Source organism: Schistocerca cancellata, chromosome 5 (genome assembly GCF_023864275.1).
Source record: "Schistocerca cancellata isolate TAMUIC-IGC-003103 chromosome 5, iqSchCanc2.1, whole genome shotgun sequence".
In the NCBI taxonomy this organism is placed as follows: domain Eukaryota; kingdom Metazoa; phylum Arthropoda; class Insecta; order Orthoptera; family Acrididae; genus Schistocerca; species Schistocerca cancellata.
Window position 1 is genome coordinate 813,966,036 of NC_064630.1, and position 17,906 is coordinate 813,983,941.

Here is a 17,906-nt window from a genome sequence, read left to right on the forward strand (position 1 = left end):
GTATTGCTTAATAGCATGTACGTAATTAATCGACTCTATTAACCATCACGTGACATTACAGTGTTTCTTACTCAAAAATGCGGTTAATTTTAATCTGTTCTAACTAAAGCTTTTAGCTAAGAAGATAAACGAAGATGACAGAGAAGATAACAGAAAATAACTTTATTTCACCGTAGTCGATCATGGATAGGGGTCTTGAAAAATACTTTGCGCTTCTGATGCTGTTATTATGCTAGTGTTTAATTGTTGCTGACATTGTTGTGTTAAAATTTTAATGCTAATAATATGAAACAAGAATATATATTATGTAACGAACTCACTCTTAAATGTTCCACAATAATTCGTTGAATTATTTGGGTTGGGTTATATGGGGAAGGAGACCAGATAGCGAGGTCTTCGGTCACATCGGATTAGGGAAGGACGGGGAAAGAAGTCGGCCGTGCCCTTTCAAAGGAACCATCCCGGAATTTTCCTGGAGCGATTTAGGGAAATCATGGAAAACGTAAATCAGGATGGCTGGACGCGGGATTGAGCCGTCTCCTCCCGAATGCGAGCCCAGTGTGTAACCACTGCGCCACATCGGTCGGTGAGTTGAATTATTTCATGATGATAACATCGCTACATAATGTCCCTCATTTGGTAGCAGTTCTTTCCTATGCTAAATGTAGGTTACATGACAGTGCTGTAAGAATTGGTGCTTATGTTTTCCAGATGGCTTCAGTGTCTGGGTCTCGTCTCTTGTTGCGTTATAATCTATGAAAGGAGGTCCTGAGTGTTCTGTATTACCTGTACGTGGTAAAATTGGCAATCTCGGTTCACAATAGCTGTTTATTGTAATCTTCTCATCTGTGCACACACATTTTCACAAAAGCAACGTGGTACCCACTGGAATAAAGGAAAACTTGGAAGGGAGGACCAAGCAATATACCTTTCTTTTCATACAACCCATTTATTTAACAATATGTATGCATAAATTTTCTTTTTTTTTTACAAAATGAACAAATTTGCAAATTTCTTTTGACCTTACGCCTTAAGATCAACAAGTTTCTGCACAGGGTATCGAAACAGCAAACAATATGACAATGTTTACAAGACGGCCGGACCTGCAGCCCGCCCGTTATCGAGTGAAACAGCGGTATTTACTACCGTACTGGACAGAGTCTCTCTTATTAAATGCCATTCTGCAACACTTGAAAACTATAAAGCACCATCGGTGACAAGAGTGATTCAGTTACTCAAAACAGATGACGTTACTCTTAATTTGAAAGCTGAATGTCGAAAGGTTAGGGGTTAAGATGCGCACCTGTGCTTAATGGTTGAACAGATTAGGAAACTATATGACAATGATAAGGTTTACTTCAAAGCAATCAACCTCTTAATTTCAATCGGTAACCAAGGTGCGGCTGGATCCCATCCCGTCCCTTTTGACTATCTTATTTTGATTAAAGTTCTGGTGACAGTTGGCTGTTAATGTTTTCAAAGTTAAACTCAAGGAACGTCTTAAAACATTACTTTTGAACACTTATTACAAGAGAACTCACTCGGCGAAACCACAAGATCTAGCTAAAACACATCAGTAATGATCCGATCTTTCAAACACAGCAACGCGCAGCTTAGTACAACAGATCGTTGAGATTACAACTAATGACTTAGATATGTAATTACAATCAATGAATTGAACCCTTTAACATCTTAATCTAACGACTTGGCCTCTCTTTTTTTAACGGCAACCTGTTCCTTAGTACAATTGCTCCAGCTGTATTTACGACCAGGAGCTGATTCATTAGAACATTAATGATCGGGTATAAACCAGAAAGGAAAGGCAATATAACAGCTGGCAAATTTCCCAACGACCACTTGTGTCTTAGTACAACACTACGGCCTGTATTTACGACCAAACAACCGACTGAGGGTCGGGTACAAACCAGAAAATAATAAGCAGAACTGGTAGACAATGACACCACGAGGATTACAGATTGTTACTCCCCTTTATCAGCAAGCAGTTCCATGGATTCACGGCGCGTCGCGGCGCTTACTGAGTGGTGCCGATGAAAGCCAGGTAGAGGAGGGCAGCCAAGCCAAGAGCGGTGAGCGACACGAATGCTGCCAGCCGACCGCCGAGATGTCGGCCTGCTGCTTGTAGCCGACGCTGACCCCGGTGAGGCATTCAGATATCTTGGCTCTGCGCAGGCCCTACTTGCGCAGCTCGTGGTTTCGGCCGCTCGGACCTCGTGACCACCTTTGGTCGTGTCGCTACCGCTAATCCCCGAACTTCGTGCCTCCCTCTCTCCGGTCAGCGAACCCAGTATATACACTCCTGGAAATGGAAAAAAGAACACATTGACACCGGTGTGTCAGACCCACCATACTTGCTCCGGACACTGCGAGAGGGCTGTACAAGCAATGATCACACGCACGGCACAACGGACACACCAGGAGCCACGGTGTTGGCCGTCGAATGGCGCTAGCTGCGCAGCATTTGTGCACCGCCGCCGTCAGTGTCAGCCAGTTTGCCGTGGCATACGGAGCTCCATCGCAGTCTTTAACACTGGTAGCATGCCGCGACAGCGTGGACGTGAACCGTATGTGCAGTTGACGGACTATGAGCGAGCGCGTATAGTAGGCATGCGGGAGGCCGGGAGGACGTACCGCCGAATTGCTCAACACGTGGGGCGTGAGGTCTCCACAGTACATCGATGTTGTCGCCAGTGGTCGGCGGAAGGTGTACGTGCCCGTCGACCTGGGACCGGACCGCAGCGACGCACGGATGCACGCCAAGACCGTAGGATCCTACGCAGTGCCGTAGGGGACCGCTCCGCCACTTCCCAGCAAATTAGGGACACTGTTGCTCCTGGGGTATCGGCGAGGACCATTCGCAACCGTCTCCATGAAGCTGGGCTACGGTCCCGCACACTGTTAGGCCGTCTTCCGCTCACGCCCCAACATCGTGCAGCCCGCCTCCAGTGGTGTCGCGACAGGCGTGAACGGAGGGACGAATGGAGACGTGTCGTCTTCAGCGATGAGAGTCGCTTCTGCCTTGATGCCAATGATGGTCTTATGCGTGTTTGGCGCCGTGCAGGTGAGCGCCACAATCAGGACTGCATACGACCGTGGCACACAGGGCCAACACCCGGCATCATGGTGTGGGGAGCGATCTCCTACACTGGCCGTACACCACTGGTGATCATCGAGGGGACACTGAATAGTGCACGGTACATCCAAACCGTCATCGGACCCATCGTTCTACCATTCCTAGACCGGCAAGGGAACTTGCTGTTCCAACAGGACAATGCACGTCCGCATGTATCCCGTGCCACCCAACGTGCTCTAGAAGGTGTAAGTCAACTACCCTGGCCAGCAAGATCTCCGGATCTGTCCCCCATTGAGCATGTTTGGGACTGGATGAAGCGTCGTCTCACGCGGTCTGCACGTCCAGCACGAACGCTGGTCCAACTGAGGCGCCAGGTGGAAATGGCATGGCAAGCCGTTCCACAGGACTACATCCAGCATCTCTACGATCGTCTCCATGGGAGAATAGCAGCCTGCATTGCTGCGAAAGGTGGATATACACTGTACTAGTGCCGACATTGTGCATGCTCTGTTGCCTGTGTCTATGTGCCTGTGGTTCTGTCAGTGTGATCATGTGATGTATCAGACCCCAGGAATGTGTCAATAAAGTTTCCCCTTCCTGGGACAATGAATTCACGGTGTTCTTATTTCAATTTCCAGGAGTGTACATCGGCAAGCAAAGACCTAAGGACACAACCCATAGATACCAACTGTTCCTCATAGATATTGGCAATGGGGCGAGAAGGGGGATAGTCGATAATTACACCTGAACCAGTGGCGCCAGGCAGAAGAGTCTACTAACACAATAGCGCCACGACTCAACTGTATAAATTTTTATCAAATCAGAAACGTAGGAATGTATGTTTTTCAACAAGCGAAAGACGTTCATTGAAAACCTGCCCGATCGTAAGCTGAGACTAACATGAACCAAACACTAAAAATGCTAATCCATCTCTCACGCACTTGGCGCCATAAAATTGATATATATCTGTTACGAATCCACGTTTTGGAACCTTAGAGAATAAGAAGCAGCCCAAATTCGTATTAAGGTAGCATTTCGTATTAAAATTTGTTGTCGTTGGCAGGAGAGCCTACACCGTTTTACTAATAGAGGCCGAAATGTAGGCGTTTTAGTTCACGCAGGCTGGCGTGAGGTCTGGAACATGACAAGGATATTAGAATTCAGAAAAACGGACGTAGCTGGTGGAATACTTAACTTTAAACCATTAATGATGAACGTCGGCCTTGACGGTACATGATTCACAATATCAATAGTAACTGGTAATGGCGCCTTGCTGGGTCGTAGCAAATGACGTAGCTGAAGGCTATGCTAAACTATCGTCTCGGCAAATGAGAACGTAAGTAGGCAGTGAACTATCGCTAGCAAAGTCGGCTGTACAACTGCGGCGAGTGCTAGGAAGTCTCTCTAGACCTGCCGTGTGGCGGCGCTCGGTCTGCAATCACTGATAGTGGCGACACGCGGGTCCGACGTATACTAACGGACCGCGGCCGATTTAATGGCTACCACCTAGCAAGTGTGGTTTCTGGCGGTGACACCACAAAATTTTAATTAGTTTTCAACTTACCGGTTGTTTTCTGAAAATAATTACTCATGTGAAGTTTTATAGGAGTAATGATCAATAACAAAGGTTGAAAATCTTGAAAATTTGAAATCTAGAACCTCCCCGTTATTCCCCCTCCACTCCCCCCCCCCCCCCCATGAACCATGGAACTTGCCGTTGGTGGGGAGTCTTGCAGGTGCAACCACAATGGAGAGGTATCTGTTGAGAGGCCAGAAAAACGTGTGGTACCTGAAGAGGGGCAGCAGCGTTTTCAGTCTGGATGACTGATCTGGTCTTGTGACATTAATCAAAACGACCTTGCTGTGCTGTGCTGGCATTGCAGCGGCTGAAACTACAGCCGTAATTTTTCCCGAGGGCAGGCAGCTCTACTGTATGGTTAAATGATGATGGCGTCTTCTTGGGTAAAATACTCCGGAGGTAAAATACACTCCTGGAAATTGAAATAAGAACACCGTGAATTCATTGTCCCAGGAAGGGGAAACTTTATTGACACATTCCTGGGGTCTGATACATCACATGATCACACTGACAGAACCACAGGCACATAGACACAGGCAACAGAGCATGCACAATGTCGGCACTAGTACAGTGTATATCCACCTTTCGCAGCAATGCAGGCTGCTATTCTCCCATGGAGACGATCGTAGAGATGCTGGATGTAGTCCTGTGGAACGGCTTGCCATGCCATTTCCACCTGGCGCCTCAGTTGGACCAGCGTTCGTGCTGGACGTGCAGACCGCGTGAGACGACGCTTCATCCAGTCCCAAACATGCTCAATGGGGGACAGATCCGGAGATCTTGCTGGCCAGGGTAGTTGACTTACACCTTCTAGAGCACGTTGGGTGGCACGGGATACATGCGGACGTGCATTGTCCTGTTGGAACAGCAAGTTCCCTTTCCGGTCTAGGAATGGTAGAACGATGGGTTCGATGACGGTTCGAATGTACCGTGCACTATTCAGTGTCCCCTCGACGATCACCAGAGGTGTACGGCCAGTGTAGGAGATCATTCCCCACACCATGATGCCGGGTGTTGGCCCTGTGTGCCTCGGTCGTATGCAGTCCTGATTGTGGCGCTCACCTGCACGGCGCCAAACACGCATACGACCATCATTGGCACCAAGGCAGAAGCGACTCTCATCGCTGAAGACGACACGTCTCCATTCGTCCCTCCATTCACGCCTGTCGCGACACCACTGGAGGCGGGCTGCACGATGTTGGGGCGTGAGCGGAAGACGGCCTAACGGTGTGCGGGACCGTAGCCCAGCTTCATGGAGACGGTTGCGAATGGTCCTCGCCGATACCCCAGGAGCAACAGTGTCCCTAATTTGCTGGGAAGTGGCGGTGCGGTCCCCTACGGCACTGCGTAGGATCCTACGGTCTTGGCGTGCATCCGTGCGTCGCTGCGGTCCGGTCCCAGGTCGACGGGCACGTGCACCTTCCGCCGACCACTGGCGACAACATCGATGTACTGTGGAGACCTCACGCCCCACGTGTTGAGCAATTCGGCGGTACGCCCACCCGGCCTCCCGCATGCCCACTATACGCCCTCACTCAAAGTCCGTCAACTGCACATACGGTTCACGTCCACGCTGTCGCGGCATGCTACCAGTGTTAAAGACTGCGATGGAGCTCCGTATGCCACGGCAAACTGGCTGACACTGACGGCGGCGGTGCACAAATGCTGCGCAGCTAGCGCCATTCGACAGCCAACACCGCGGTTCCTGGTGTGTCCAGTGTGCCGTGCATGTGATCATTGCTTGTACAGCCCTCTCGCAGTGTCCGGAGCAAGTATGGTGGGTCTGACACACCGGTGTCAATGTGTTCTTTTTTCCATTTCCAGGAGTGTAGTCCCCCATTCGGATCTCTGGGCGGCTACTACTCAGAAGGACGTCGTTATCAGGAGAAAGAAAACTGGCATTCTACGGATCGGATCGTGGAATGTCAGATCCCGTAATCGGGCAGGTAGGTTAGAAACTTTAAGAATGGAAATGGATAGGTTAAAGTTAGACATAGTGGGTATTAGTGAAGTTCTGTGGCAGGAGGAACAAGACCTTTGGTCAGGTGAATACAGGTTTATAAAAAGAATATCAAATATGGGTAATGCCGGAGTAGATTTAATAATGAATAAAATAATAGGAGTGCGGGTAAGCTACTATGACCAGCACAGTTAACGCAGTATTGTAGCCAAGACAGGCACGAAGCCCACGGCTACCACAGTAATACAAGTTGACATGCCGATTAGCTCCGCAGATTACGAAGAGATTAATGAAATGTATGATAAGCGAAATTTATCAGATGCTGAAGGGAGACGAAAATTTAATCATCATGGGGGATTGGAATTCGATAGTAGGAAAAAGAAGAGAAGGGAAAGTAGTAGGTGAATATGCAATGGGGGAAGGAATGAAACAGGAAGCTGCTTGGTAGAACTGTGAACAGAGCAAAACTTAATCATAGTTAACACTTGGTTTAGGAATCATGAAAAGAGGTTGTATATGTGGAAGAGACCTGGAGACACTGGAATGTTTCAGATAGATTATATAAAGGTAAGACAAATATTTAGGAACCAGGTGTTAAATTGTAAGACATTTCCAGGAGCAAATGTAGATTTTGACCACAATCTGTTTGTTATGAACTGTAGACCTGAAGAAACTGCGCTGAAGGTGAAAATTTAAGGAAATGGGATCTGGATCAACTGGAAGAACCGGAGGTTGTACAGAGCTTCAGAGAGAGTATTAGGGAACGACTGACAAGAACAGGGGAAAGAAATACAAAGAAGAAGAATGGGTAGCTCTGATAGATGAAATACTGAAGGCAGCTAGGATCTAGTAGGTCAACAAACAAGGGCTAGTAGAAATCCGTGGGTAACAGAAGAGATATTGAATTTAACTGATGAAAGAAGAAAATACAAAAATACAGCAAATGTAGCAGGAGGAAAGGAAAAGAAACGTCTCAAGAATGAGATCGACAGGAATTGCAAAATGGCTAAGCGGGGATGGTTAGAGGGCAATTGTAAGGATGTAGAGGCATATATCACTAGGGGAAAGATAGCTACTACCTGCAGAAAAATTAAAGAGACATTTTGAGAAAAGATAACCACTTGTATGAATATCAAAAGCCCAGATGTAAAACCTGTTCCAAGCACAGAAGGGAAAGCAGAAAGATGGAAGGAATATATAGAGGGTGAATATAAGGGCGATGTACTTGAGGACAATATTATGGAATTGGAAGAGAATGTAGTTGAAGATGAAATGCGAGACATGATAATGCGTGAAGAGTTTGACAGAGCACTGAAAGACCTGAGTCGAAACAAGGCCCCGGAAGTAGACAACATTCCATTAGAGCTACTGATAGCCTTGGGAGAGCCAGCCCTGACAAAACTCTACCATTTGGTGAGGAAGATGTATGCGACAGGCGAAATACCCTCAGACTTCAAGAAGAATATAATAATTCCAATCCCAAAGAAAGCTGGTGGTGATAGGTGTGAAAATTACCGAACTATCAGTTTAATAAATCTCGGCTGCAAAATACTAACATGAATTCTTTACAGACGAATGGAAAAACTGTTAGAAGCCGACCTCGGAAAAGATCAGTTTGGATTCCATAGAAATGTTGGAACATGTGAGATAATACTGACTCTACAACTTGTCTTTGAAGACAGATTGAGGAAAGGCAAACCTACGTTTCAAGCATTTGTAGACTTAGAGAAAGCTTTTGACAATGTTTACTGGAATACCCTGTTTCAAATTCTGAAGGTGGCAGTGGTCAAATACAGGGAGCGAAAGGCTCTTTAAAATTTGTACAGAACAGAATTGGGGAGAAGAGGAATTTGTGGCACAACTTGATTAGAGGAAGGGATCGGTTGATAGGACACATGGTGCATGAAGGGATCACCAATTTAGTACTGGTGGGAAGCGTGGAGGGTAAAAATCGTAGAGGGAGACGAAGAGATGAATACACTAAGTATATTCAGATGGATGTAGGTTGCAGTAGGTACTGGGAGATGAAGAAGTTGGGACAGGATAGCATAGCATGGAGAGCTGCATCAAATCAGCCTATGGACTGAAGACCCCAACAACCCGTTATTTCAGAGAATCAGCTCCATTATCGATGGTAAAATTAGTAAAACTACAAATGGAGACAGATATTCTGTTTGCAGATAACAATGAAGAATACAATTATTATATCTTCATTGCAGATCATATACTTTTGAAATAGTGACTGCTACTTTTCATGATGGAGGATAGGTACCTGATAATATATCGAAATTCCTATACCAGAATATATTTACGGAACAATTGTCCTTTTTATTTCACAATCAGAAATCTCTGTGAACATCCACAATAAGAACTAATAATTTAGGTAAGGAAATCCGCTCAAGTCTTGCTAAATTTAGAGTAGTATCGAAAAGTTGATTACATGTGTAGTTCCGATGGGGCTAGATGACCTCTAATGAATCAGTTATAAGCGCCATGTCTGCTTGACAAGAATGGTGCGGCATCAGTTTCCGACATTTCGCTACTGAATTTCGCTTAGGTTGCAGTTAACATCTGTCTTACTTCCCATTTCGGGTCTTACGTGATTAAAGCCCATCCCAAGTGGAGTAACTTCCACAATAAACTCACTTGCTGGCTGATGCCACAGCTCCCAAGCGGGCTCCGATGACAACTGTGCTTCTTCCCTGCAGCGAGCTGGGCACGTTTTTGTGTGGTCGCTTCGGTGCCAATTCGTCATGGCTTTCTCCGAATACTATCTGCGTTGGGCAGTCAGCAGTCTGTCGGCGTCTGACGTCACAGCCTGGAGTGCACGTCCTCACGGCAAGAGAGGCCGCGCTAGGAAGGTATTCGGCTGGAACATATCCTCAATGTCCATCTTATTTAATGGAGATGACTCCAAGTCGAGCGAAGAAAGCTCCATTGTTTTAGTAGGTGCAAATAGCGAAGAGTCAATATTACATGTTGAGAAAATTGTAATGGAAACGGACATTATGCCACGACGCACAGACCATACAGCTTAAACCATGCGACCGCTTTGTGATGCGAGCTATGTGTCCCCACTCCCCGTTATCCAATAAAGCATGACTTAGTTGCCCGAGCGACCACAGCATCGCTGCTGACTATACTTTGACTGCTACAGTCTACGAGGGTTGGAACTTTGATGGTGGAAACTATTTACTTACAGCTCGCACATAATAGATACGTTTTTCAAAGTTTTACTGACCTTCAAAGTAGTCACCAGCACTTGGTATACCCCGTTGCCAGCGATGTGGAAGTCGTAGGATACTCTTAGCAGTGCCAGTTGTGTTGATAGTTCAAGGGGCGCGGTCTATTGCCCGACGGATTGTAGCAGTTCTGAAGTGAATGCCGTGAAGGGTTTTCTTCAGTTTAGAAATCGAGTTGAGCACGCGAGGGCTTAAGTCAGGGGAGTGCAATAGGTGGTATGGCACCTAGCAGCCCCATCAGTCAAACAAGTCAGTAACAGCTTGCACTGTACGTGCTTGAGCATTGTCAGATCCTGCAGAGAGTGTCATCACCTCTGTCTCTAAACTGGTCGTAGGTTGTGTTCCAAAAATAAACAGCATAGAGACAGAAGTGGTGACACTTTCTGCAGGACCTGACGATCATACTGCAGGACAATTCTCAAGCAAGTACAGTGCAAGCTGTTACTGACTTGTTTAACTGATGGGGCTGCTAAGTGCTATACCACCTACTGCACTCCCCTGACTTCAGCCCTCGTGAGTTCAACTCGATTTCTAAACCGAAGGAAACACTTCACGGCAGTCGCTTCAGAGCTGCTGCTAATTCGTCGGGCAATACACCGCGCCGCTAGAACTGTCAACACAACTGGCGCTGATAAGAGTATCCTACGACTTCCACATCGCTGACAAAGGGTTATACCCAGTGCTGGTGACTACTTTGAAGGTCAGTAAAACTTTGAAAGACGTATCTGTTTTTACGAGCTGTAAATAAATATTTGCCACTATCGAAGTTCCAACCCTCGTATTTAGCAGATTTTATTGAAGAAGCGAGCTCAGGTACCTCATGCACTGCTAAGGTACAGCACAAGCTCTAGACTATCTAAAATTTTCACCAATAAAAATGGAGAATAATGAGTTATACATATATTTCGTGAATTTCTTAACATTAGTCTTCGTTATGCCAACATTTATTAACAACAACAGCGACAGATTTCGTAGTTCCTGTTACAACATAATTAGTATTAAGTAGTATTATTGTAGTATTATGTTAGTATTATCATTATTATTAGTATTAATTAGTTTTAATTACTCTCGTCATAACTAGTACAAAATCTTTTCAACTGTCCATTACAGTTACAAAAATACGTAGAACAACAAAATTTTGCATACATTATTAATAAATTAACAAACAATAAGCACAACATGTTTATGTAATATGCTGTGACACTTTCTCATTTGTCATATATTGCTTACAAAACTGCTCAAAAGTCATTTAAATATTAAAATTCTATCGTCTCCTACTAACACTGATTCTTTGAAATATAGTTTGTGTTGTGGGTTGGTAGGAGAGCCAACACATGGTAGCAGAGGAAGCCGAAAGGCACGCGTTTTAGCTCACGCAGGCTGGCGTGAGGTCTGGAACAGGGCAAGGAAATTAGACTTTAGAAAAACGGACGTAGCTGGTGGAATACTTAACTTTAATCCATTAATGATGAGCGTCGCTCTTGACGGTACATTATTCATAATCTCAATAGTAACTGGTAATGGTGCCTTCGATAGGTCGTAGCAAATGACGTAGCTGAAGGCAATCCTAACTATCGTCTCGGAAAATGAGAGCGTATTTTGTCAGTGAACCATCGCTAGCAAAGTCGGTTGTACAACTGGGGCGAGTGCTAGGAAGTCTCTCTAGACCTGCCGTGTGGCGGCGCTCGGTCTGCAATCACTGATAGTGGCGACACGCGGGTCCGACGTATACTAACGTACCGCGGCCGATTTAAAGGCTACCACCTAGCAAGTGTGGTGTCTGGCGGTGACACCACAATTTTAGTTAAATGCCATATATAACAAGTTTTATACTCATATTGTATTGTTCATGTTCGTTGATATTTTTTACTGTATTACGAAAGCACCTACAAAGTACCGTGAAATTGTGATAAATCAGCTGTGATACTCGCATTACGTTTGCATGTCTGTTACGTTACTGAATTTTTTTCGGGCTGCCATTCGGGTGGCTGTGTTCAAACCCTGAGACGTTTCGATGGGTGTCATTCTCAGGTATACATCATATATTAATTCATGGTGTCCGAGGAGGCATATTATTTACAGGTATGACAAGAACTATCACTCGAACTAAAAAAACATAAATAAATGAACACTAAACATGAGCTCTGAAATGGATACCTTAAAAAGTATGAGAACTTCTTTATCTTCGATACCGTGAAACAAATCTCCTCTACTGCAGACTCTTTCTTAACATATTTTGAGGGGTGATAGTATGGAACAAAATAATAAAAAAAAGTCTAGTAAACATAGGCTCTAAAGTTCGTATCTCAACAGCTATGAGCACTTGTTCAAGTTAACTACTGTGAAAGGCATTTCTTCTACTGAACAAGTGCTTATAGCTCTTGAGATATGCGTTTTAGAGCCCTAGACGCTTCTACTTCAAATGGACGTACCCGGAGGACTGGTGTTCTGAGAATAAGCTGCACGCCTGCTTAAAACAGCAAGTCCGACACTGCAGAACGTTGTCTTGGCACCGGTCATCCTATGGAATATATCGACACGAAGATTCTCGCATCCACTTCCAGCTATTGCAGTAGCGTTATTACGGGAGCTATTGAAATTAAATTAGCAAGTAAAATTATAAAAAGGCACAGTGGTCTATGTTCAAATCCTGCTTGGAACAGTGCTCTCTCCCTTGTCAGAAAACGGAGGGACAGAGTTTATGCTACCTCTCTCGTTGGTTATTAATTTCGCTATCTATAACTTCTGACACCGGCCATCTTTGGTTTTGATGACGCTAGTGTTTACAGCCTCTATGAGTGTTACGTTTCCGCAGTTTCTCTGAAAAGCGAGGTTTTAAATTTCATTGCATAGCGCTTACTTGCTGCAGTTTTGCCTCGAAAATTGTAAGGTGTGCTGCTGTCGAAACATCGGCGGTTGTTGACGACGTCATTCGTAAGTTATTTGAAACTCAGGTCTCACAAGTAAATCGAAATCTAATTTCAGTGGACTAGGTTTACATCGCTAGTGTTATACACACCTCTGTCCTTAACTGTGCTTTTATCAATTTGAACGCCTGATACAAGATATTTTGCAACTTGATATCCCTCATCAATTTCGGGTTTAGCTTTACCATTGTAATCTCCTTCCCGCTGAGTAGCTGTTAAATTTCGACATGCCAGTGTAAGTTTCACGTTCTTAACAGTGTTGTTGTTGTGGTCTTCAGTCCTCAGACTGCTTTGATGCAGCTGTCCATGCTACTCTAACCTGCGCAAGCTTCTTCATCTCCCAGTACCTACTGCAACCTACATCCTTCTGAATCTGCTTAGTGTATTCATCTCTTGGTCTCCCTCTACGATTTTTACCCTCCACGCTGCCCTCCAATACTAAATTGTATCCCTTCTTCTGGTCAAGTTGTGCCACAAACTCCTCTTCTCCCCAGTTCTATTCAATACCTCCTCATTAGTTATCTGATCTACCTATTCTCTTCTTGTCCAAACTATTTATCATCCATGTTTCACTTCCATACATGGCTACACTCCATACAAATACTTTCAGAAACGAGTTCCTGACACTTAAATCTATACTCGATGTTAACAAATGTCTCTTCTTCAGAAACGCTTTCCTTGCCATTGCCAGTCTACATTTTATATCCTCTCTACTTCGACCATCATCAGTTATTTTGCTTCCCAAATAGCAAAACTCCTTTATTACTTTAAGTGTCTCATTTCCTAATCTAATTCCCTCAGCATCACCCGACTTAATTCGACTACATTCCACTATTCTCGTTTTGCTTTTGTTGATGTTCACCTTATACCCTCGTTTCAAGACACTGTCCATGCAGTTCAACTGCTCTTAAGACTATAGCAAGTTAAAGTACCGCCATGTCCGACGCACGTAAACAGACCAGAGTGAGGAGCTGCGCCTGCTTGCGCACAGTGTCGACGGCGACGGAGGAGGAGCACACGTACCTGGCGGTGATCGTGGGCGTGCTGATGGCCGTGGTGCTGCTGCTGGCCGCCGCCATCTACGTGATCGTGTCGCGCCACCGCCAGCGCAAGTGCTTCGCGTCGCCGCTGGCCGCCAAGTGGGCGCTGGCGTCGGCGCCGGGCAGCGCCTGCGGCACGCCGGGCGCGTCGCCCGACAAGGCCGCCTCCTGCGGGGGCGGCGGCGGCTGCGGAGGCAGGGAGGCGGCCACGCTGGACCCGCTGCTCGTCGCCAGCGACTACCAGGAGCCCTACCACGCCGTCAAGTACGCGCCCTACTACAGCTACAGCAGCGTGCCCTTCGATGTGGACGGCGTCAGCGAAAAGGGCTTCGCGTCGCACAGTGGTAAGCGCTAGGTGCTCCTCCCACGACTAGCACCTGTAGAGAATGTGACTCGTAACGACGTGCGATGTGAAGCGTCAATTGTCAGTTAATATGTGCAGTGAGCATGCACTCACTGACCAAAAAATATCGCAATTACAAAAACTAATTAATGTAGATGGACCGTGATTTGCTTTCAAAGAATATTCTTAAGAATCTATTTTATTTACTACCGATTCATCAAGAACATTAATACATTTAATCACACTATGTAAGCATGGAATAGTTGCCAGGGACTAACTGATGAAATCTTAACCAAGTTCCTTTTAACAAATGGGAATTTTATTCACTTTAATAATGCCTAAAAGCATTTTTTAAAAGAAACAGATTTAAAATTATAATCAGAAAGCACCCTCTAAATATCAAAGATATAATTTATTCAGAGGCAGAAAGAAACCAGTTTTGTCTGTATGAGATTTCGGGCAGAGAAGCCTGCTGCTCCCTTTTGACACAGCCGTAGTTACGACCGCTCACAACACCCTCTGAATGACTACACTGGAGCAAATCTGCAATATACCAGATAACTTTAAACTAAGAGTTTTAACAATTTACACAAGAAAACAAACTATGCACCCCCCCCCCCCCCCCCACGTAGGAGTGATGGAAATGGTACAAAACACTAACAATTAAAATATTAAACTTGTCACCGAAGGTGCAACTTGATTTTAACTGCTAACAAAAGTCTTACAGTGAAAGTGTGGTAACTTTTTATACTAAAATGATCACTTAAATAAAAGCCCATGAAATGCAATCTTATATAAAATTCTACAAGGTTGGCCAAACAATAGTTAAGATGCTCTACAGTATCATAGGCAATAAAATCAAAGTTTCCAAAGATCAAAACATATTTCAGGTATTAGACCGTTACACTCCCATGAACCATGGACCTTGCCGTTGAAGGGGAGGCTTGCGTGCCTCAGCGATACAGATGGCCGTACCGTAGGTGCAACCACAACGGAGGGGTATCTGTTGAGAGGCCAGACAATCATGTGGTTCCTGAAGAGGGGCAGCAGCCTTTTCAGTAGTTGCAGGGGCAACAGTCTGGATGATTGACTGATCTGGCCTTGTAACATTAACCAAAACGGCCTTGCTGTGCTGGTACTGCGCACGGCTGAAAGCAAGGGGAAACTACGGCCGTAATTTTTCCCGAGGACATGCAGCTCTACTGTATGATTAAATGATGATGGCGTCCTCTTGGGTAAAATATTCCGGAGGTAAAATAGTCCCCCATTCGGATCTCCGGGCGGGGACTACTCGGGAGGACGTCGTTATCAGGAGAAAGAAAACTGGCGTTCTACGGATCGGAGCGTGGAATGTCAGATCCCTTAATCGGGCAGGTAGGTTAGAAAATTTAAAAAGGGAAATGGATAGGTTAAAGTTAGATATAGTGGGAATTAGTGAAGTTCGGTGGCAGGAGGAACAAGACTTTTGGTCAGGTGATTACAGGGTTATAAACACAAAGTCAAATAGGGGTAATGCAGGAGTAGGTTTAATAATGAATAAAAAAATAGGAGTGCGGGTTAGCTACTACAAACACCATAGTGAACGCATTATTGTGGCCAAGATAGACACAAAGCCCATGCCTACTACAGTAGTACAAGTTTATATGCTAACTACCTCTGCAGATGATGAAGAAATAGATGAAATGTATGACGAGATAAAAGAAATTATTCAGGTAGTGAAGGGAGACGAAATTTTAATAGTCATGCTTGACTGGAATTCGTCAGTAGGAAAAGGGAGAGAAGGAAACATAGTAGGTGAATATGGATTGGGGGGAAGGAATGAAAGAGGAAGCCGCCTTGTAGAATTTTGCACAGAGCATAACTTCATCATAGCCAACACTTGGTTCAAGAATCATAAAAGAAGGTTCTATACCTGGAAGAATCCTGGAGATACTAGTAGGTATCAGATAGATTATATTATGGTAAGACAGAGATTTGGGAACCAGGTTTTAAATTGTAAGACATTTCCTGGGGCAGATGTGGATTCTGACCACAATCTATTGGTTATGAACTGCAGATTGAAACTGAAGAAACTGCAAAAAGGTGGGAATTTAAGGAGATGGGACCTGGATAAACTGAAAGAACCAGAGGTTGCAGAGAGTTTCAGGGAGAGCATAAGGGAACAATTGACAGGAATGGGGGAAAGAAATACAGTAGAAGAAGAATGGGTAGCTCTGAGGGATGAAGTAGTGAAGGCAGCAGAGGATCAAGTAGGTAAAAAGATGAGGGCTAATAGAAATCCTTGGGTAACAGAAGAAATATCGAATTTAATTGATGAAAGGAGAAAATATAAAAATGCAGTAAATGAAGCAGGCAAAAAGGAATACAAACGTCTCAAAAATGATATCGACAGGAAGTGCAAAATGGCTAAGCAGGGATGGCTAGAGGACAAATGCAAGGATGTAGAGGCTTGTCTCACTAGGGGTAAGATAGATACTGCCTACAGGAAAATTAAAGAGACCTTTGGAGAGAAGAGAACCACTTGTATGAATATCAAGAGCTCAGATGGCAACCCAGTTCTAAACAAAGAAGGGAAAGCAGAAAGGTGGAAGGAGTATATAGAGGGTTTATACAAGGGCGATGTACTTGAGGACAATATTATGGAAATGGAAGAGGATGTAGATGAAGACGAAATGGGAGATAAGATACTGCGTGAAGAGTTTGACAGAGCACTGAAAGACCTGAGTCGAAACAAGGCCCCGGGAGTAGACAACATTCCGTTTGAACTACTGATGGCCTCGGGAGAGCCAGTCATGACAAAACTCTACCATCTGGTGAGCACAATGTATGAGACAGGCGAAATACCCTCAGACTTCAAGAAGAATATAATAATTCCAATCCCAAAGAAAGCAGGTGTTGACAGATGTGAAAATTACCGAACTATCAGTTTAATAAGTCACACCTGCAAAATACTAACGCGAATTCTTTACAGACGAATGGAAAAATTGGTAGAAGCCGACCTCGGGGAAGATCAGTTTGGATTCCGTAGAAGTGTTGGAACACGTGAGGCAATACTGACCTTACGACTTATCTTAGAAGAAAGATTAAGAAAAGGCAAACCTACGTTTCTAGGATTTGTAGACTTAGAGAAAGCTTTTGACAATGTTAACTGGAATACTCTCTTTCAAATTCTGAAGGTGGCTGGGGTAAAATACAGGGAGCGAAAGGCTATTTACAGTTTGTACAGAAACCAGATGGCAGTTATAAGAGTCGAGGAGCATGAAAGGGAAGCAGTGGTTGGGAAAGGAGTAAGACAGGGTTGTAGCCTCTCCCCGATGTTATCCAATCTGTATATTGAGCAAGCAGTAAGGGAAACAAAAGAAAAGTTCGGAGTAGGTATTAAAATTCATGGAGAAGAAGTAAAATCTTTGAGGTTCGCCGATGACATTGTAATTCTGTCAGAGACAGCAAAGGGCTTGGAAGAGCAGTTGAACGGAATGGACAGTGTCTTGAAAGGAGGATATAAGATGAACATCAACAAAAGCAAAACGAGGATAATGGAATGTAGTCAAATTAAGTCGGGTGATGCTGAGGGAATTAGATTAGGAAGTGAGACACTTAAAGTAGTAAAGGAGTTTTGCTATTTAGGGAGTAAAATAACCGATGATGGTCGAAGTAGAGAGGATATAAAATGTAGACTGGCAATGGCAAGGAAAGCGTTTCTCAAGAAGAGGAATTTGTTAAC

The 17,906-nt window shown here is 44.8% G+C and overlaps 1 protein-coding gene across 1 annotated transcript in view; it reads left to right on the forward strand.

The window, feature by feature from the left end:
* Nucleotides 1–17,906, forward strand: part of LOC126188070 (discoidin domain-containing receptor 2-like) — a 378,437-nt gene that overhangs the window by 317,149 nt on the left and 43,382 nt on the right. The window contains exon 11 of the mRNA XM_049929516.1: nucleotides 13,791–14,183. Within this exon, the coding sequence (XP_049785473.1) occupies nucleotides 13,791–14,183 (393 nt within the window). The remainder of the gene's footprint in view (nucleotides 1–13,790; nucleotides 14,184–17,906) is intronic.